A 20,492-nucleotide genomic window follows, 5' to 3' on the forward strand; every position below is an offset into this window, starting at 1 on the left:
ATCTCAAATTTCTCCACAAAATTTTAAAATTCAAAAAAATACCTGGTAATAATGAGCAAAGAAACATACCGCCTTAGCACGTCAGAGAGAGTGTGCCTGGTCGTGAATGTCGACACGATCGCGACACTCATCACCGACTGTTTAAGATCTCGCCACGTCATACTTTGAGATCATATGCGCAAACATGGGAAACGACGGAGATCCTTTGTGGGCCGCACGATTAGAATCCATCGGCTCATGATCTATCACGTGCCTCTCACAAGCAATGCAACGTGTCAACACTCCTTCGCTCGGCGCCGGTGACGACATCCTCTGCATCCCGCGCGGCATCTTGCCGCCTCTCGAGATTGACGAGGGTTATATGAAGAGAAGCTCAATTCGCTGTGAAATTCACATCCAAAACCCTAGAAATCCCTCCCGATTTGATCAGCGGTGGGGTTGCAAACAAGATTTTGGGATTTAATTGGAGAAATTTCACGCAATTTGATCCTAATTTTGCTTCCATTTTGCAGGGATGGATCGGTTTTTCAGCCGGGCGACGCATACCCTAATCGAGGTCGTCTCGGAATCCATGGCGGGGACGAGATGCGGGATTGGGGACGAAGGGAAGGAGACTGAGGAGTGCCGGAATGACGTTGTAGCGCTGCGGTTGAAGTGTGTGGCGATCGTGCTGATCTTGCTGGCTGGGGCGGTGGGCGTCGCAATTCCGCTTATCGGAAGCCATCACCGGATGATCCGCGCCGATGGGAAGCCGTTTGCGTTGGCGAAGGCGTTGGCAGCGGGGGTGATTCTAGCGACGGGATTCGTCCATATGCTACACGATGCGGAGGAGGCGTTCGAGAATCCTTGCGTGCCACGGGTGCCGTGGCGGGAATTCCCCTTCGCGGGGTTTGTGGCGATGTTGGCGGCGCTGGGGACGCTGGTGGTGGACTTCGTGGCGACACAGTGGTATGCGAGGAAGGCCGAGGTGGAGGAGCCAGAGGAGGAGGAGGTGGAGGGGATTAGGGTTCCGTTGGTGGCGGAGGGCGGGGAGAAGATGCACATCGTGGGAATGCGGGCGCACGCGGCGGCGCACCGGCACTCGAACGGGAACGAGATCGAAGATGACGGCGAGAGTTCGCGCCATGCGCGCCACGCTGTAGTTTCTCAGGTAATGCTGGTTTTTTTATATGGATTTTGCATGTAAACCCTTGTTAAATCTGCTAATTAGTTCATCTTGTAATTGTTAAATGTTTATTTTTATATTTATTTTTTGGATTTTTTTTCGGGTGTTGCCGAAATAGTTATCATCTCGTCATAGATTGTTAGAATTGTTGGTTTTCAAAACCAGAAGATTTCATAGAGGTTTATGAAGGAAAAAAAAGGGATTTTTTTTCTTTCATTTCTCTTACAATTCTAATAATTATCATCATATAACTCAATATTGTGTTGATTTAGAACAAAGTTTGATATTTTACTTAGGTGGAATTATAAAAAACATTGTGAAACAGTAGGCAAAAACTGAAAGGTTTTAGTTTTCCGATAGAATGGAATGGCATTTTCATAATTAACGCAACACTACTTTTAGCATTGGAAAGAGCTCTACGTACAATATATAGTCCATTTTTTCAGCTTTTATTCTTTTTTAATCTCTTTCCTTAGAATTTTTCACCTATATATAATTATTCTGGTTTTATTTTTGCTTAAGAGCTTTCAGTAATAACATGCATGATCTAGGGACTTGCTAAGACTTACTAATAAGCACAATGTGTGTTATGGGAACACTTTACATATTATTCCTATGTCTGTTGAATGTGTGATCAGATTCTAGAGCTAGGTATTGTGTCACACTCAGTGATCATCGGGTTGTCGCTCGGAGTTTCACAAAGCCCATGCACCATCAGACCTCTAATTGCCGCACTCTCTTTTCACCAGTTCTTCGAAGGCTTCGCACTGGGTGGTTGCATCTCTCAGGTTAATTAATTGCCTAAACAATAACATACTTCATTATTCAATCCTGATGTAATTATGCTCTTAAACCTTATGCTGGTTTTTTATTGCATTGCAGGCGAATTTTGGAAAGATACATGTAATGTTAATGGCATTCTTTTTTGCAATCACAACACCATTAGGTGTTGGCATTGGAGCAGGCATAGCTTCATCCTACAATGCCAATAGCCCCCGGGCTTTGGTTTTGGAGGGGTTGCTAGACTCCATTTCTGCAGGCATTCTCATTTACATGGCCTTGGTTGATCTCATTGCTAATGATTTCCTCAATAGGAGTATGAAATACAATGTCCATCTCCAGGTAACATCTTATGCTTGTCTCTTCCTTGGAGCTTGTTCTATGTCAGCCCTAGCAATTTGGGCTTAAATGATTAACCCTCTCCCATGTACACCTACCATTCTTGTATCTCCTTTATTTGTATTTTTAGTTTTGTTATTGTATACCAATGCTGTGTTGTAAGTTTAGTGTTGATTTTTACAGTATTTCATTATTCTCCTTACTTTTAAGTTGAAGGAAAAAGATTTGATTCGCATCCTAATTGTGTCTTGTCCACAATTTAAAAAAATAAAAAAAAAACAACAGAATGTGCCTTTTTTCTTGTCATTCAGTGATTTTCCATATGGAAATTCATTGCTGCATGTTATGTTACAAAGTTATAGACATCCCCCTTTTTCTTTTAACATAATCAAGTTTCTTTGAATAGGTTTCCAACTGGTACTTAGTGCTATGAATTGATGGCACTGATTTCATGAGGTGGATGAGCTTGAATTGGAAATAATTTCATTTATTTTAGGTGCTTACTTTGCTTGGTCTAGCCATGACTTAAGGAGAAGATGTATAGAGAGAAAAAAATCAAAAAGGTCATGACTCACCTCCACTGATGTCTTAGTGTCCTTGACTTGCATTCATGTTTGCTTATTAGTTGCCATATAGGACATTCTATGATGAAGGTGTACCATAATCTAACCTAATTCACAAGACTCATTAGATGTGCATCAAGTGAACTGATGAACCCTACAGTCCCCTCTATCGCGGAAAAGTCACATCAATATCAACATCTTTTTCTTTTTTTTTTTACTTCCCAAGCTACGATTCTAGTAACAGACACACACACACCCCCCACCCAAAGAAAAAGAAAAAAATTCTTTTGACCTTCTCATATGCTGTACTGATTAAAGTGAATTACATGTAAATAGATACGTTATCCTAAGCAACTTCATGAATGAATAATAATATTATATAATTAACAGATATTTGAATAAATAATAATAAATGAGAATAATAATAATAATGTATTATATAGAGTCGATTTGTTAACACCAGCTCGGCCGTTATCTACCCGTCTTGCCTCCCGAGAAAGCGCCTGTTTTAGAAACCTCGAAACAACCAATCAAATCACAGCCGTCTGATCAGAACACCTTCTCCAATGCACCAGATCATAGTTAAACCCCAAAAAAAAGCATGTTTTTTTAAAATAAAATTAAAAAAAAAATTTACATAAAAACTCGAGCCATTTTTCCTATTTCTCTTCTCTCTTCCTTTTTTTTTTAAAAAAAAAGACCAAAATCAAAAAAGGAAAAAAAGAAAAAACAAAAAACAAAAACAAAAAAGTGCCCCAATGTATTTCACTATTTCTATTTCTGTCTATTTCTCTCTCTCTCTCGCTTTTTCTAGAACGGCATCTCGTCCACCTCGAGCAGAGGCCCGCCGAGCACATCGGCGAGCCACGCGTCCTCATCCTCGCCGTCCCCCTTCCATGCCGCTTGATCGAACTCAGTCACAGGCCAGAACCATGCATCCACGGCTGAGACGAAGGGCCATGACCCCTTGCCAGTGACGCCATCCTCTGAGACGCCGAAGAAGTAAGCGGCAGCGCTCTGACCCCCACCACGAGTATCTATGCTGGCCATCACCGTCGACGCCGACGCCGAGAACGAAGGTCCCACAGCTCTCCTCATTCCCATTGATCGTCACGAACGCCGCCTCCTGATAATACGAAGGCGATGAAGGCCGAGCGATCTCCTCCTCCAGCCACCGCATCACTCCTTCCAGCACCTCTTCTCCGACTTCCGGCACCCCGATCTCCTCCTCCCCGTCGAAGATCAACGCCGTACTCACCGTCTCCACCACCTCGCCGCCCATCGGCGCCTCGAAGAGAGTGAGAGTGAGAGAGAGAGAGAGAGAGAGAGCTTGAGCGCACTACGACTACGAGCGTTCAAGAGAGTGAGAAAATGAGGGAGGGGTTTTAATAACGGAAGGGGTAGTACGGATATTGACACGTGGAGAATAGGATGAGCTGGCACTGCAACGTGGCAGTGCATAGGGTATGGTATGGAATTACGTTTCTAACCCCTATTGGATGACTCACTGGTCACTAGTCTCGATGTTTTCCGTTTCGGGGGATATTCTTTATCTGATTTGACCAAAATAACCCTGTCCGAATTTGGCATAGCTTGTTCCCCAAGTCATGCTTTTTTTTCTTCTTTTTTCTTAAAAATATTTATGGTAGGTCATCACTGGTCTGTTACTTTTGTCAGTTTACTGTGAAAAGAAAAAAAAGAACCAAATAAAATATAAATATATATGGTTTATTATCATAATATGTTTTGGTATTTTGAGGTATTAGAAAGAATGGTAGGGAGAATTTGGTAAAAGTGGTGGGGAAAAAAGGATAAACCCGGGAGGGAGGGAAAGGGATGATGGAGACAAGGATGGGGCAGGTGGGCCAGGCTTTATGTATCAGTAACGTTGTGTCGGTGAATGACACGTGTCGGTGAGGGGTCAGAATCGGTGTACGGGACCCGACGAGGACCTGGCGGCGAAAAGACGATCACGGGCGCTGCACGTGAGCCATGCTTGACTACTGTTGCCACGTGGATAAAAAAAAAGTTCATGGGGCCCAACATACCTAAAACGTCAACCACGTGCCAACCATTTATTTTGTTGGCGATATATGTATATTTAATAATTTTATTTTAGTACCATTTTAAGATATTAATTTTTTATTTATACATACGGTGAATAAATAGTAAATATATCATTTAATTTAAAAAATTATATTATAAATTCAAAAAATAAATATAAAGCTTAAATCACTTGAGTACTTATATTGATGATTATTTACTATAAATATTTATTTATAATAGTTAAATGATGATCTCATAAATCAGTAGTTAAATGTGTGCATATGTTGTATAACATTGTATAACACTATTTGTTATCGTTTATAAATAAAACAATAAATTGTAATCATTGAAATTGTAACCACTGAATAAAAGTTCAATGATTACTATAGATATTTTTAAATTTAAAACCTAAAAATAACACTAGATAATAGGCCCTCGTGTGCATACACACAATGTGAACAAAGCCGAGTTGAACCACCCCCTCCCGCATGGCTATTTTTTAATTTAAATTGTTTAATATTTTAATTTATGTGTACTTTTGAAACTGATGGTGATTGATATATCACATAGGTATATATATGTGTATGTGCATGATGCCACATCCTAAGATAAAAATGTATTCTTAAAAAACCTTTGAAGTAAGACAACATTAAAATTTTAAATTAGATTATTATTTACGAATAGAAATTTAAGAGTCAATGTTATTTGGCTTTGTGATATATTGTTGTCACATCTTTAAGGTTTAAAAACTGTTCAATTTTTTTTAAAAAAAAAAATAATTTAGCCAAATACGAAGCCAAATTGCAGAATACAAAGATGAAATAAATATTGAGACACTCAACGAATCAAAAATGCACATTCTGTTCAGTATGAAACAAAAGAAAATTGATTGATTAATTGATTTGTCAAGATGGTCACAAATTGATTTTGAGAGCTTCAATCACTGCTGAGAAGTCTTGGTCACTAAGGCCATGAGATTTAGCAGCTTTGTAGAGCTCATTAGCAGCAGCTGCAATAGGAATTGGCTGGGACACTGATTCAGCTAATCCTAGAGCAAGCCTGAGATCCTACAATCAAAAGAAACCCTGCTTATGAGTCTCTTCTCAACGTACTTTCTTTCCGAGGACAACTGAACAAGATTATTTACCTTTTGCTGATGCTTTAAAGGAAACGCAGTCGGGTATTTAGCCTGAACCATTGAAGGTCCTTTCATGGAGAACATTGGCGCACTTATGGCACCCTGTGAAACTACCTGCATTTTATAATATCCCAACCAAATTTCATCAAGGATTTATTGTAATAGTTTAAGTGAGCAAAGGAAATTATCTCTTGATACCTCTACGAGAACCTTAGGGTCGAGCCCTACTTTCTCACCAAGCAACAGCCCTTCGGAAAATGAAGCCATCATGCTGCATTTCCAGAGAAGTTTCAGAATTGAAATATGTTGCTACTATTGATAGTAAACTTTACTGTTGTAAATGTCCCAAAAACAATAAGTAGCTGCTCTGACCTTCCCATGATCATGTTGACAACAAGTTTCATTGCTGCTCCATTTCCAACATCTCCAAGGTAAAATTTTGACTGCCAATGTGCTTATCTTAGCATGGCAAAGTTTTGATCTGACGAGAGTTCAGCTCAATAAGAAAAGAAAATTCATGAAGGTTATATGTTATACCTTCCCCATGATATCTAGTAGTGGTGCCACAGTTTCAAATAGAGATGCATCACCTGCAAATTAACTATGGTTTTACTTAGACAAGTAGCTAAACCAAGTAGTGACTATATCTACAAGAAAACTCACTGAGCAGAAGGGGGGATATTGAACCGCCCTGGTTTTAGAACTATTTAAGACTATGGAAATAAGTAATATCCAATAGCAAATGCTTGCTGAAACTGAAGTATCAAGTATAAATTATAAAGTTACCTGCAGTAAGGAATATCAGCTGACCATCTTCTGCGGGCTTTTTGGAGCCTGAAACTGGAGCCTGTTTAATAGACAAGATACAATTTGCAATTCCACTTAGATATACAACCACTGTATGCTCAAACTGACTAACGAATAGGTACATGTGAGAAAACTTACCTCTAGAAATGATGCCCCTGTTTCTTTGATATTCTCACTAATCAACTTAGATGTGGCACCGTCTACTGTAGAGACATCCACATAGCTGTCACAAATTTACAATAAATTCAAAGAAATGGAAGAGGGATTATAAAATTGGTACATAGGAAGAAAGGGAGAATGGTCAGTGGGCATATTCAGTCTTACAGTCATCATAAACTGTGTATAATATTAAATTGGATCTCTCTAACAAAAATTCTAAAACAAGATGTGCCGAATTATTTGACAAAAGGAGTATACACAAGCATCACCGTGAAGTCAGATAACAGTTTACATAGTCATGATAATCACATCCATGTTAGCCTTATATATCATGCAAATATGGAAATAGAGAAGGATATCTGCAGATTGGATGTGTGTTTCCAAGCTAGCCAGTTGGAGCAATGCAGCATGAGCAATCTATATTAGAAAATATGTTGATTTACAAAAGCATGTCAAAAATGCCCCAACAGAAAAGAAAAGGCATACCCTTTTCCTGATCCCATTCCCTTCACAGCACCATTCACTCCACAAGCAACATCAACCTTCAATGGAGAAAGGGATTACACAGGAAAAAGCATGCAGACCATGGTAATAAATGAACAAAATTGAATATGCATACTGCACTTTGAGGATCAGCAAGCATTGCAAAGGTCACATCGCAAGATGATGCAACATCCGCAGGTGAAGCTTGATATCTGCAGATGAAACACAGCATGTTCTGGAAATCATCTAGAAGAACTTAAGAGAAGTTGGTCACTTGGTCCTAGTATTGACATCTATAACAGATGCTCTACATAAAAATAGTGTGCTTGAATTTCTTGCTTAATCACGTAGTATATACCAATAGAGCAAAAAAGGTAGGAGAAAGAATGAAAGTTAAACTACCAGGAGATCCTATTTAAATTAAAACTACATACTTTGCCCCCTGGTTGATAAGGTGATCACACTTGCTCTTGGTTCTGTTCCATACTGTAACATCACATCTGAAAGCATAAGATCAAACTTGAGAACAAACTTCTCATTCAATGATTAATAGATAAACATATCTAATTAGGATTCAAATATTTTCCCAGAGATGAATAATTCTATCCTTTTTAAAATAAAAAAAATAATGCATAAAAGGTCAAGTGTCCAACTGAAATTATGAAGATATTTACCCAGCCTTAATAAGGTTCAATGCCATGGGAGTACCCATAATTCCAAGACCTAGAAATCCAACACGACCAGAAAAACTCCCTCCTGCAAGTTGAAACCACTAATAATAAGAAAAGAATATTTCTAGTGATGGATATCTCAGAACCTAAAAGGTACTGAATGGAAAGTCATGACAGGATGGATTATAGACTATGTTGCGCCTCCTCTAATATCATAACACTTTTTGTGCTAGAGAATCAATGTGATTTCAAGGATGGATTATCAGAAACATTTAAGATACTTCAAACAGAAAAGAACCAAAAATAATCTTTTTTCTAAATTAGATTGTGCAAGAAATCTGCACCAATTTTTCCTGCAGGCATTTATTATAGAGTTTATGAACGCCATACATAAGTAGCTCAAAATATTCTCCGCCAAAATATAGTGTATATATATATTAAATATACACAGCTCAAACAAGTGCAATCCTCACCATGCTCAGAGGGCCACTTAGGCACTCTGTTATAGTTTACATTAACAAGTTAACAAGATAGGATACTGGCATTCAATTTATCAATTGAAAAATTGTCTATGTGGATATCAGCACACCATTTTTTTTTTCAAGCAAGGTCATACCTTTTCTTTAAACTTAAAGCAAATCAAACAAACAAAATCAAACTCATTATAGCACTAAGGAATCCAAATCCACTGGAACATTAGATGCTAAACAGTGTTCAGTGTTCATGGTTTGCAAGCTGATGAACTGATAGAATTATTCCGCAATGGAAACAACTATCCATTATATTCAAAACTAAACACATGATTCTTTATCAAGAAGAGAGAGAGAGAGAGAACCTTCTGTGGTTGCATCGGACAATTGTGAGGAGATGGAGAAGTGAGCAATGGGGTTGAGAAAAGAAGATGGGCGATGCCTGGAGCGAAGGAATGCAAAGGAAGGGCTTGAGGAGAAGGTGGAGATGCAAGCCATGGCCATGGACGAGCTTGAGAAGAGCTGAAGCTCTTGGTCGAGGGTTTGATGATAGAGCTTGCCGTCATACTTCACAGTTCACCCATTCCCTTTTGATGGGCATTTGGCCCATTTTTAAAGATTTTGGCCCATAAGGCCCAGCCGGAAAACAACCTTCTTCCCTTTCCTACAAATTAAATGTTAAATATTAATTAATTAACACTTCTTTTATACTAAAAAAAATCTCCTTGTGGGACAGCGTTTATCACTTTTGTAAAAAAAAAAAAATTCTAATATTATATATATATACATGACTTTTATGAAATTTTAATTTTAGTTGGATTTTTGTGTTTTTTTTTAAATTATCGACAGCAATGGTACACTCTAAACATCATAAGGAATTTTTTTTTTTTAAAATTAAAATCTACATATGTCTAATTTCTACCAATTTTTTAGAAAATTCTAAATGATGGTTTTTTTTAACACAATATGCACAATACAGCAAATATAAATTCAATTTAAAACAATATAAGTTAATGGGTATTTGAGGGCAAACCATAATATATGAGTGACAACATGGTTAATATAGGGTAGAGGTTTAAATGATTTAATCCAATTAAATAATTTTGAGTTATAAGTTTTAACATATTTAATGGACTTACTCAGCCTTTGCATGCTCACAATAGTTCCTACATTCTAAAAAACTCATGGATAAATATAAATCCATACTTCAAATTTTAAAAATAACGTAAGATGAGAGCACAGTCACACAAATATTAATATGTTGCGATTTTAATTTTTTTTTAAATAGAGAGTGTTTATCACCTATTTATTAATATATATATATACTAATACAGTGGTTCAATAGATTTTGTATTTACAAATTAAAAGGTATGCATATTTCAATTATTTTCTGTCACTATTCATATTTATAATAAAAAATATCAATAAATTTCTAAATTCCATAATTGAAGTCACATCATTATGTCTGACACTGAATCCTTTCATTTGTTCTGAATAACATCCGTAGACTTGGTTCTTTCCATGCATGCACCACCCCACCTTACAACACTATAATCACTCACTTCCACATGAAAATCAAGATGAAACATTGGATACCATGCATGATCATGAATTTCCTCAAAATTTCCCCAATTTTACTCCATTTTTTTTTTCCTTAATTTACACTCAAGTCTTAAATAAACCTCAAATCACACACAAAGTCTTTTCTTAATACAAATAATTAATAAATAATCCCTATTAATTAGTCTTGATAAAAAAAACGTGACTTGCACGTGAGAGCTTACCATACTTAGCTTTCCCACCGGAGTCCTCGTCCTTTGAGTTCGCACTCGCACGTGCATCACGTGTTTCTGCCACGTGTCACTATCTCTTCCCGTCTATTTAGGGTTAATCCTCCCGATGTATTCATCATCGAAGACTTCACCGGCGAGGAGATGGAGGAGCTCGGAGTGGAACCATCCTCACCGTCGATCTTCGAGATCATCCTCGGCTGGTTCACCCCAACCGTCCTTTTCCTGATCCTCAACCTCGTGATCGGCACCATTGTCTTAACTTCCAAGGCGATGCATCGCCATCACACCGCCGCCGCTGCCGCGGGCTCCGATGACCGGCCAAAGCTCGCCCGCACATCGTCTGCCTTCGTCCTCGAGCGCCTCCGATCACTTGGGCTCTACCGCCTCCGATCCGGCGAAATCCCTCTGGAAACCAGCGATCCCCCACCGATTCCTTCATCCGAGGCGGAGGAGATCGAGGAGACAGTTCAGGAGGATGAGGCGATGAGGAAATCGAGCTGCGAGAAGACGGCGGTGGTGCGGCGGGCGGCGAGTGTGAGGCGAGAGGAGAAGGAGGTGGAGGAGGAGATGGAGGTGGACGCGCGGGCGGATGATTTCATTAACCGGTTCCGGCACCAGTTACGGTTGCAGAGACTGGAATCTTTGACGCAGTATAAAGACATGCTTAACCGGGGGAAATGAATACTAATATTGTAAATTTTTTTATTTACAATATTAATATATCAATTAATGTTTGGTTCTTGAGAAATATAAATATATATATGTGTGTGTGGTTTTTTTTTTAATATAAAATTTTATTTTAAAGATGTTTAATGGAATTTTAACTAAATTTATTATCATTGTAGATACTAGATAGTTGCAATTAGACCTAACCACGGTTCGGTTTCGGTTCAAAATCGCCGGTTCCGGTTTTATAAACTATAGAACCGGAACCGAACCATAGTCATAAGGTTCCGGTTCTCGGTTCGGTTCCAATCCGGTTCGGGTTCGGTTCTAAATAATTTAATTCCAATTAATTAAAAAATATAAAAAATTATATTATATATATATTTCATTTAAAAAAATAAAAAATAGAACCGGAACCGGCGGTTCGGTTCCGGTTCGGTTCAGGTTCCGGTTTTCAACTCATAAGAACTTTAACCGGAACCTTAAAGTTCCGGTTAAGGTTCCGGTTTGAAACCGAAACTTTTTATACGGTTCTGATTTGGTTCTAAGAGTGGCGGTTCCGGTTTGGTTCTACGGTTCGAACCGAACCGCGGTCAGGTCTAGTTGCAATGTTAATAGATTAGATGTTTATAAAACAAGAATGAGTTTGAATTTGTTATGGGTATAAATGCAAATTATTTATTGCAAAATAAATGAAAAATGTGGAAATTATTGCTATGAAGATGCTATGGTTGATCATTGATTATTTTAGTAATCTGTGAAGTTTTCATTCCTAGAAATTTATCTCTAATGTCTATGTCAAACCAAACCATTTTTATTATTATTATTATTTTTTATTTTTTTTTTTTGGGTTAGTGACACTAGCCGTGAGTCTCTTGGGAGACCGGAAAAGTGACATGATCACACCTAGAAGAAGAGTGTGAATTTCAGTGCAGACCCAATAACCCATGTTGAGAGTGTATAAAGTATTTATTTCGTGCTCACCGCTTGATTAAGTTAGAAGCTTATCCTCTCTATCAGTAATAATAATTAATTAAACTTCATTGTTTCGTATTAAGGTTTTTTACAATTTGAATGATTTGAAGGCAATATTATATGTATAATTAAAAAAAAAAACCAATTTAATCATCCAAATTGTAACATCATATATACATTTTTATGAGAAAATGAGTGAAAAGAATCACCGATGAAGGAGCAGTAGTAAAAAAATAATTCCAAATTATGACATCATTTAAATATGACCGATAAGGTGACATATGTATCTAGTAGACATGCAAGAATAAAAAAAAACTTTTTATTTAGATGATATAACTATAAAAAGATGATAAGTTTTTTTACTCTTGATGCACTTGTCGTAAAGAATTTAATATTTATTATCAATCAAAATATAGGACCCACGGATCCTAATACTTAAATAACTCTCTATAATGCAAATTATTGGTATATTTTTATTATTTAAATTGCTTTCAATCGCTATAGTTGATTTTTACGAGTCTAGAGGAACATCTAATGCAATACAGATAAATGCAATAAAACGTCTTTTATTTCTAATATTATATTTAATGTAAAAATTTTAAATGCAACAGAATATTATTTTTAAATTATTTAATAAAAAACTCTTATTTAAAACTATTTCTTGAACCACCCTAAGTGGAGATTATACGACCATGTAGATATTATTTGTATAAATTGTATAGAAAATAATAATAATAATAATAATAATAATAATAATAATAATTGAAATGTAATATGCTTTGAGCATGGAACATATATATTTTATGTTTACATTTACAATAAGAAAGTTAGCACTTTAATTATATTTTTTTTTAACTTAAAAATCGAGGGTTTGTAGTTTTTTCATATAATATATATATATAGTAAATAAGTTTTCTGTTGATGTTCATTGAACATTCACAGAGAATAAAAATATGAAGGAGAAAAGAGTTGAGAGAGAGTGGAAAACAGTAACAAAATAACAGTAGCTAAGGGTTATGTTGGGTTTGTTTGGTTGATTTTTCAATTGTAGGAGAGTAACCTACAGTAAAAAGTGGGATATACAATATTTTGATCTGAATCGTAGATCACCATCGTAATATTTATTGAATCAATCTCAACTATTAAACTTAATTTCTACTATATCCACAGTGGGGTGTAATCAAGCATAAGTTATACATATAGAACACCACACCAAGATCATGAGTGTCAGTAAAATATTTTCATACTGTTACATCTACTGTTGAATGTGTTATTTGTTCCTATCGCGCTCTATCAAATTCTCTTTCAACCTTTTCATTATCTGGGAGCGTTCTGTGAAAGTCCCAAAATTACTTTTTCTCTATATATTATATAATATCATCAATTTAATCTCAAAATATATGAATTTTATTCTTCAAACTCAACCTAAAAATAGCGTGTTTTACATAAATGTCCAAATATAATCTTAGAATTAGGTGAGGAAACATAAAAAAAATTGAAATTATATATGAAGCATGAAAATTAAAAAATCTCCAGTTAATTAGATATTTTTATTTTATATGGAAAAATTAAATTATAATCGTTGGATGAAGTTAATAATTTTTTTATAAAAGTGACATTTTACCCAAATTTTGACCATTTATTAAATAGTTAATCATTAGTTTAGTCAGCAAACATATTACGAATTATTAATATTAAATAAGAAATAATAATAATAATTTAAAATGATAATCAGTAATTTTAATTTAAACTGTTTTTCACGTTAAAAAAAAAAGGTTTAGCCTCATTTATCATATGAATATTGCATTTTCACAGGGGCCAACGTGCAATTAGCCAAATAGTAGTATATCAAGAAGCCAAGCCCCTCGAAATTCCAGCGCTCGTACCCGGAGATCGCCGCCGCCTGCGTCGCCGGAGCCGGAGAAATCCCAAGAAGTGCTCGCGATCGCCGCCGTCGTCTCTTCTAATGGTGAGAACTATTGATTATTTCATTACTAATCTCACGATCCGTAGTGCATCTAGGGTTTTGTGGAATTGTCATTGAGGGTTTTCGAGATCTGATGCTGTGGTGATGGATCTGAGCAGGCACCGAAGCCGATAACCAGTCCGGTACCCGTCGAATGGTACCCCAGCCTTTCCGTTCTCATGCTGTCCATCGGCCTTGTCCTCACCGCCTCCTTCTTCATGTGAGTCTTTCTCTATTTCGTGATCTATTGATTTTTAATTGTCTGTCGTAAATTTGATATGCATTGATTCATGTTTCATGGATCCGCACTTAGTTTGTGTCAGGGAGAGAATTTCTCATAAAACAAGGGTTTTGATCTGTGGTAATTGTGTTCTGATTCTGGAACTAGCAACGCGGGAGTCAATTTGTGATTAAAGAACGCTTTTTGTATTGATTTGCAATTATGGTAATATGTGGTGCCCAAATTTGTGATTTTTTTTTTTTTATAATTTTGATTCTTGATTTCGAACTTGATACTAAGTTGAATAGGGTTGTATGTGCTTAACCTCATTTGCCAAACAAAAAAATGGTGTAGTAGTTTGAGGTTCTTAGTACATTACCTTTGTTTTAATGTTCTAAAGTTTTCCACATGGTATTATGTTAAACATGATGAAATATTCCTCAAAATTTTTCTGTGTAAATTATAAGATAATTAAGGCCTGATCTTTGGGTATTCCTATATGGCTATAATGTGTTGAGCTCTTATTTTGATACATTGGTTACACAATTAGGATAGATAGAATTTGAGGATGAGAGAAACATCAGCATTAACTTGACAGAATGATAGAAACAGTTTTGATTTTTGCTTTTTCATAGAGCATAAAACATTTGACAGCCTGTGTTTAGAGTTGAGGTGACAAAGCAGCGCAGCATCTCTAACAATCATATCCCAATCCGCCTTATCTCTATTGCAATCAACGATTGGGAATGGATGTGGTAATTGTATTTTAGGGTCGTATGCTTTGCTTATTATTCATTTCTTTAAAGTGAAGTATAGTGAAGTGTAGTTGAATTCTTGCTGATTTTACATTTAATTATGAAATATGGTATTGAATACAGTAGGGGATGATATATGACACGATTTTCGTAGAGTATTGGAAAGTTGTTGTATCATAAGATATATATATATATATATATAAAAAGATTTGATGTGCAATCTTGGTAGTGTTGTGTGTTATCATGTAATAAGCGATATATCACAATTTTGATATTGGAAATTTACAGTATCAACAGATAAAAGAAGTTTGACTTGGAATGCCATTACATGTGAAAGCATAATTTTATCCTCAACAACTTTGGTACTGAATGAGCATTTATTTGGTGAATTCAGAGGCCATTAACAATCTTTGCATATTTGGACGCAGAGGCTTATTTTTTATTTTTTACTTGGAGCAGATTTGAGGTGCCAGTCTGGTAGGAAACACCTAGAGTCTTTGAGTATATCCAAATTGAATATTTTAAACCTTATTCTTTTTAGCAGCTTATTATGTATATGCTTTGCCTGATAATTTCACTTGGCCTAAGGTTTTTCTAAGTAATTGCGGTGTACAGGGGTGTTTATTTTGGAGTGTTTATTTTGGAGGAAGTGAAGGGAAGTAGGGGAAGTGGTCTGACTTTCTCTCACTTAAAGTGTTTTTATGTTTTTTAGTGGGGGAAGTGCGACTTGAGCTACTTAAACAAGTTTGTTACTGAGGTGGGGGGAAATGAGTCATTCTATAAAAATCAACTCCCCTCCACTTCCAATACTCTTTTTAAACTTTTTTTAAAAATACGTCTCATTTTTTGACAAATGAACACTAGAAGTATTGGAAGTGATATCGCTTTCACCACTTCAGAGAAATGATACTCCCTCTCACTTCCCCCAACCCCCTTTCCTCCCAAAAATGAACACCCTTAAGTGTCGGATGATGATAAAGTGTATGTTAGCAGTTATTTGGTCTGTATCTTAACTGCCCGCTCATGGCACTCTGCAGACTTTTAATTACATTGTGTATTAGATGCATTTTCTCTAAGCACATTATCACATTTTTTTGTTTCTGATTTGTTATTCAATGGCAGCTATGAGGCCACTTCATCAAAGCGAAGCCGCAGCCTGGCTAAGGAGATAACAATTGGGGCTTTTTCATCATTTTTCTTGGTAATATAATTTTGTTTCCATTTAAATGTGACTGTTTGATCTCATGCGGTACTCTGGTTCTTGCAAACATTAGCATGATGATGATTCTTTAGTTTTTGACTCATGCAGGGTTTTGGGTCTCTCTTTTTGCTCCTCGCAACTGGTGTTTATGTTTGATAAGATAGCAGATGAATCCTGGTAGCTTCTGGAAAGTTTACATTATGAGGAATTCTGTAGTCATTATAAAAAATAATGTTCTAGTTTCCTTTGCTAGTTGAGTTGCGAGACTTCACTGCGTTTTATTGCGTAAACGTTGGTGTCATTTATTGTAATAGAGAAGAGCACAATGATTTAGTGGTAATCTGGACTGGGTTTTGGTGAACTTCAATGTTAGTTCTTCTCATATGCAACTAAATTGGAGGCTTAGAGCTTCTACAGGACAATTTTTATGAGTTTTTTTAAGACCTAAAACTTGGCTTTGCTAGCAATAACAAGGTGTATGAGGGTATTCAAGCACCGATTCAATTCTCTTATGCAGTTATTTCAGTCTCTTGAGTGTTGATATAATTTGGTATAATCATTTTTCTATTTAGAATAAAATCTCTACAATTTTGTGGTTCTACAACTGGTGTGAATTATAAATATGTATCTTACATCCTACATAAACTTGTTTCTTTTATGTCTTTCATAAAATTTAATTTGTGATATTACTACATTATTACTAAAATCAACAATAACATTTGACCCAGCTCTCAATCCTTCACAGATTATTTCATTGTTTATTTTTTAAAAAAAATTATTAATTTCAACAAATCACTCCTCACTTCCCAAACAAGGTATGAAAGAACAACACAATGGCAACCCAGCACCACATCTATTCTTCTTTTGCTTCTTCTTCTTCATCACCTTTGCCACCATAATTTCACCAGACTCAATCTCCGGAGTATTAAAACTCAAATCAATATCCTCAACCGAAGGTGGCACAGGCACATCATCCTCAGACAGTGGTTCAACCTTCCACTCTCCATCCTCTCCAAGCACCACCCCTTTATTCTTCTCCACCCACCATGACCCTGGAATCAAACACTCATCCTTCAAATACTCTGAAGACTTATTAACAAGTCCAACACTCCTCTTCACCTTCATCTCAAACTCCCCATCCTCCCCATTCCACCCTGCCACTGCATGCAATATCCCCTGCAAGTTATGCCAATCACTTGGGTTCTTAGAATCCTTCAAAAATGGTGACTTCCTTGCATCCACCACCAACTCTACTCCACTATAAACATACCCCAAAACTCTACTTGGATAAATTGGCACCATATCTATCTTATTCTTGACATGCAGAACGTTCAGCATGGGAAGCTTCTCCAGCCGGTCATTGAACGCCTTGTTTCCGATCTGCGGGCTTCCGAACACCACGGCGCACACCGGGAAGTTCTCCGACGTGTTTTCGATCTTCGACAACCCGTTTTCTACAATGTCAAATGCACTGAGAATGGCTAAGCTTGCTCCTAAGCTGTGGCCAACACAGACAATGCTGAGAGCTTCATCTTTGTAGAGTTGCACCAGTTGCTTGATCTTTGACAATAGCTGGCAACGAGCACTGGCTTTGGAGAATGGTGACTTTGGGTCACTGGATGTATAGATTGTGTACCAACCTGCCCATGAAAAAATAGTTAACAAGATTGTCATGTACCTATCTGCATAAAAATCCGAATATATATTCACAATATTTACACCATTAGTCCACACACACACACATATATATATATATTATTAAAGGCTACAGATGTCACTTCATAAAGAGTAAGAAAAAAAACATGTAAGTAGGATGGTTTAATAACCTATAAAAATTTATTATGTGCTGCAAGTTAATACATAAAGTAATGATAATTTACTATGTGCATAAAAATAAAGAGACTATAATTCCATAATATACAATTTTATAGGGATGAAGAATAAGATTCATTCTATAAGAAAGATGGTAAATAGTGAGTATTCTACCGTATTACACAAATATTATAATCCTGACTTTCTATCTCCCCCTCTCATTTTTTATTTGTGGCCACTATAGCACCCAAAATAATATTAATATTAAATATATATAGAATTAAATATAAATTTTTATAATATTATAAAATAATAAAATTATGTCACCAGAGTTAGAAAAAAAAAAATATTTAATTATCATACAAAAAATTGAGGACTCGACTGACCTTATCAACAAACCACTAGTGTCAGTGTGATGAAAAATGGGTATTTCATTCTCTTCCCAAATTCAAATTCAAAATTCAAGATCATGTTGGTTTGAGTTCCCCGGCTTTTCCACATTTATCAATATATATATATTCAACTAAAAATAACACTAAACTAATATACATAAAAAATATCATGATAATCAATCAAGGATATATATATATACATACATGAAATGCATTTCATACATAACCTTTCATAATCTTAGGATCATCATCATCATCTTGAGCAGCAGAGGTGGAGAGAAGAGGACGAACGGAGGTGAGAAGAGGTTGGACAACATCAAGCCATTCAAGGTCACGGATGGTGCCACGGAAAGCGACGTAGATTTCACGGCGGCCTGTGGACAAAGCATAAGAATCAGAAGATACGGCAATGAAACCCATCCAGTTAGACTCTTTGGACCAAGACTCCCTGGAAAGAGAGAAAAGGAGGAAGGATGAAGGAAGAGAGATTTGGGAAGTGGCGTAGAGAAATGATGGGATGGTGTAGTTGAAAAAAGAAGGGAAGAAGACACGGTTGAGAAGGTCGGAAGTGTTGTAGCGGCTGGCGCCGCAGTAGGGAGAGTGGTCGTCGGAGATGAAGGTGTCGTAAGTGGCTTGAGTGAGATCACCGCAGTGGAGGATCAAGTTGAGGAGTGAGTTGTTTAATGGGTTTAGTAGACCTTGCCATTTTTTAGAACCAAGAAGCTCTTGCCATGGTGGTTGTTGTGGTTGTGTATTTGTGTTTTCATTGTTGGTCTCTTTGGCCATTGATATGTGTGAGTGAGTTTGAAGATGAAGATGAAGATGAAGATGAAGATGGAGGAGGATGTGGAGTAGTGAATGATGAGTTTGGTTGTGTGAGTGATGAAGGAAAAAAAACATGCAAAGAAAAATGTGTGGTGGAAATGAAGCCGGTTTGGAAGAACTGAACCGAACCGAATCGAACTGAAATTGTTACGGTTTGAGCTAAGCCGGAATTGTTTCTGTGGTTCAGGTTTAATAATGTAAATAAGTGACACATCAAATTTTTAATTATGATTTAGAAGATAATCGAAACTTTAGACTTTTTTATTATGGGAATTTATTGTATTGTTATTCACCTAGTAAGTTCTTGACCGTTAGAAATTGAGACATGTTAAGTTTTGATTCTAATTTTAAAATTTTAAATTTTTAAATATAATATAATATAATATAATATAATATCATATATTTAGATATATTTTTATTAATTAGAGGTGAAGGGTTCAGTTTAAAAAAATTCTGGTTCAATTATAATTTTAAGATTTATAAAAATTAAAACCTCTAATTAATAATCAAAACTCAATTGTGTCGGATGTAAAGTGTGAGTGTTTATGTTGGAAAATATAGTCATAAATCATAATACCCCATTTTAATCATGTAAAAGTGTAAAACACAAATATATTTTTTAAAAAAAACAAATTGAAACAAATAAAAATTACAATGACAAAATTCAACCTGTCAGAAATTTACACCATTCACTAAATTAAATGAGAGTAGCACAATAATAATTTTTTTTTTTAAAAAAAAGCCAACAAATAATGAAATTTTGATTTCTCTGGGATGGGATCAGGTGAGAAAGGCAGAAATTTTCTCCATTGTTTGGTAAGAGTGGGTGGATGAGGATGTCAGATTGAGTTTTTTTTTTTGGTGGGAGAAAATTAGACTCACGGTTGGAGAGACAAGAAATTCAGATATCTCTGAGTGTGCACAGAAAAATGGCTAAACTCATCCATACATATGTCAAACAGCTGAGTTTGATTTGGATGAAATGATTAATCAGTGATGAACAGTTATCTACAATGGAATTATTATTGATTTATTGTATGATGTCTACCATTCAACAACCACCAATCAATTAGATGGCAATAATGGACATGAAAAAAAAGATAGTGTTTTTGCTGCTCTTGTTCAGCATCTCTAGACACACTGACCGCATCTTTTTTGCTACAGTTCACTAAGAATGCTTTTTTTTAGAGATTAAATTAAATTAAATTAAATTAAATTAAATTATAAATAATTATATTAAAAATAATTACTATGAATTATTTAATT

General features: G+C 36.0%; 5 protein-coding genes across 5 annotated transcripts; 3 read left to right on the plus strand and 2 right to left on the minus strand.

Annotated features, from left to right (window-relative positions):
- Positions 1-80: 80 nt before the first annotated feature.
- LOC120251129 (zinc transporter 10-like) lies at positions 81-2,519 on the plus strand. Its single transcript, XM_039259670.1, has 4 exons — positions 81-432; positions 513-1,150; positions 1,804-1,953; positions 2,048-2,519. The coding sequence occupies exons 2-4, from the start codon at positions 515-517 to the stop codon at positions 2,351-2,353; spliced, it is 1,092 nt and encodes a 363-aa protein (XP_039115604.1). The 5' UTR covers positions 81-432; positions 513-514; the 3' UTR covers positions 2,354-2,519.
- Positions 2,520-5,763: 3,244 nt separating this feature from the next.
- On the minus strand, positions 5,764-9,275 carry LOC120251077 (glyoxylate/succinic semialdehyde reductase 2, chloroplastic). Its single transcript, XM_039259620.1, has 12 exons — positions 8,987-9,275; positions 8,155-8,236; positions 7,915-7,980; positions 7,617-7,692; positions 7,484-7,539; positions 6,977-7,061; positions 6,818-6,878; positions 6,569-6,621; positions 6,404-6,474; positions 6,230-6,302; positions 6,041-6,145; positions 5,764-5,960 (listed from the first exon to the last, which is right to left on the minus strand). The coding sequence occupies exons 1-12, from the start codon at positions 9,123-9,125 to the stop codon at positions 5,808-5,810; spliced, it is 1,020 nt and encodes a 339-aa protein (XP_039115554.1). The 5' UTR covers positions 9,126-9,275; the 3' UTR covers positions 5,764-5,807.
- An 859-nt stretch (positions 9,276-10,134) lies between these two features.
- Positions 10,135-11,176, plus strand: LOC120251078 (pathogen-associated molecular patterns-induced protein A70-like). The gene has a single exon (XM_039259621.1). It carries the CDS (start codon positions 10,556-10,558, stop codon positions 11,093-11,095), a length of 540 nt encoding a protein of 179 aa, XP_039115555.1. The 5' UTR covers positions 10,135-10,555; the 3' UTR covers positions 11,096-11,176.
- Positions 11,177-13,884: 2,708 nt separating this feature from the next.
- On the plus strand, positions 13,885-16,704 carry LOC120251112 (transmembrane protein 258). Its single transcript, XM_039259653.1, has 4 exons — positions 13,885-14,024; positions 14,141-14,241; positions 16,119-16,197; positions 16,306-16,704. Exons 1-4 carry the CDS (start codon positions 14,022-14,024, stop codon positions 16,351-16,353), a joined length of 231 nt encoding a protein of 76 aa, XP_039115587.1. The 5' UTR covers positions 13,885-14,021; the 3' UTR covers positions 16,354-16,704.
- A 220-nt stretch (positions 16,705-16,924) lies between these two features.
- On the minus strand, positions 16,925-19,402 carry LOC120251953 (phospholipase A1-IIdelta). The gene is made up of 2 exons (XM_039260606.1): positions 18,629-19,402; positions 16,925-17,837 (listed from the first exon to the last, which is right to left on the minus strand). Exons 1-2 carry the CDS (start codon positions 19,299-19,301, stop codon positions 16,990-16,992), a joined length of 1,521 nt encoding a protein of 506 aa, XP_039116540.1. The 5' UTR covers positions 19,302-19,402; the 3' UTR covers positions 16,925-16,989.
- Between the last annotated feature and the right edge of the window lie 1,090 nt (positions 19,403-20,492).

The sequence above is a fragment of the Dioscorea cayenensis genome, chromosome 20, assembly GCF_009730915.1.
Source record: "Dioscorea cayenensis subsp. rotundata cultivar TDr96_F1 chromosome 20, TDr96_F1_v2_PseudoChromosome.rev07_lg8_w22 25.fasta, whole genome shotgun sequence".
Classification (NCBI taxonomy): Eukaryota; Viridiplantae; Streptophyta; class Magnoliopsida; order Dioscoreales; family Dioscoreaceae; genus Dioscorea; species Dioscorea cayenensis.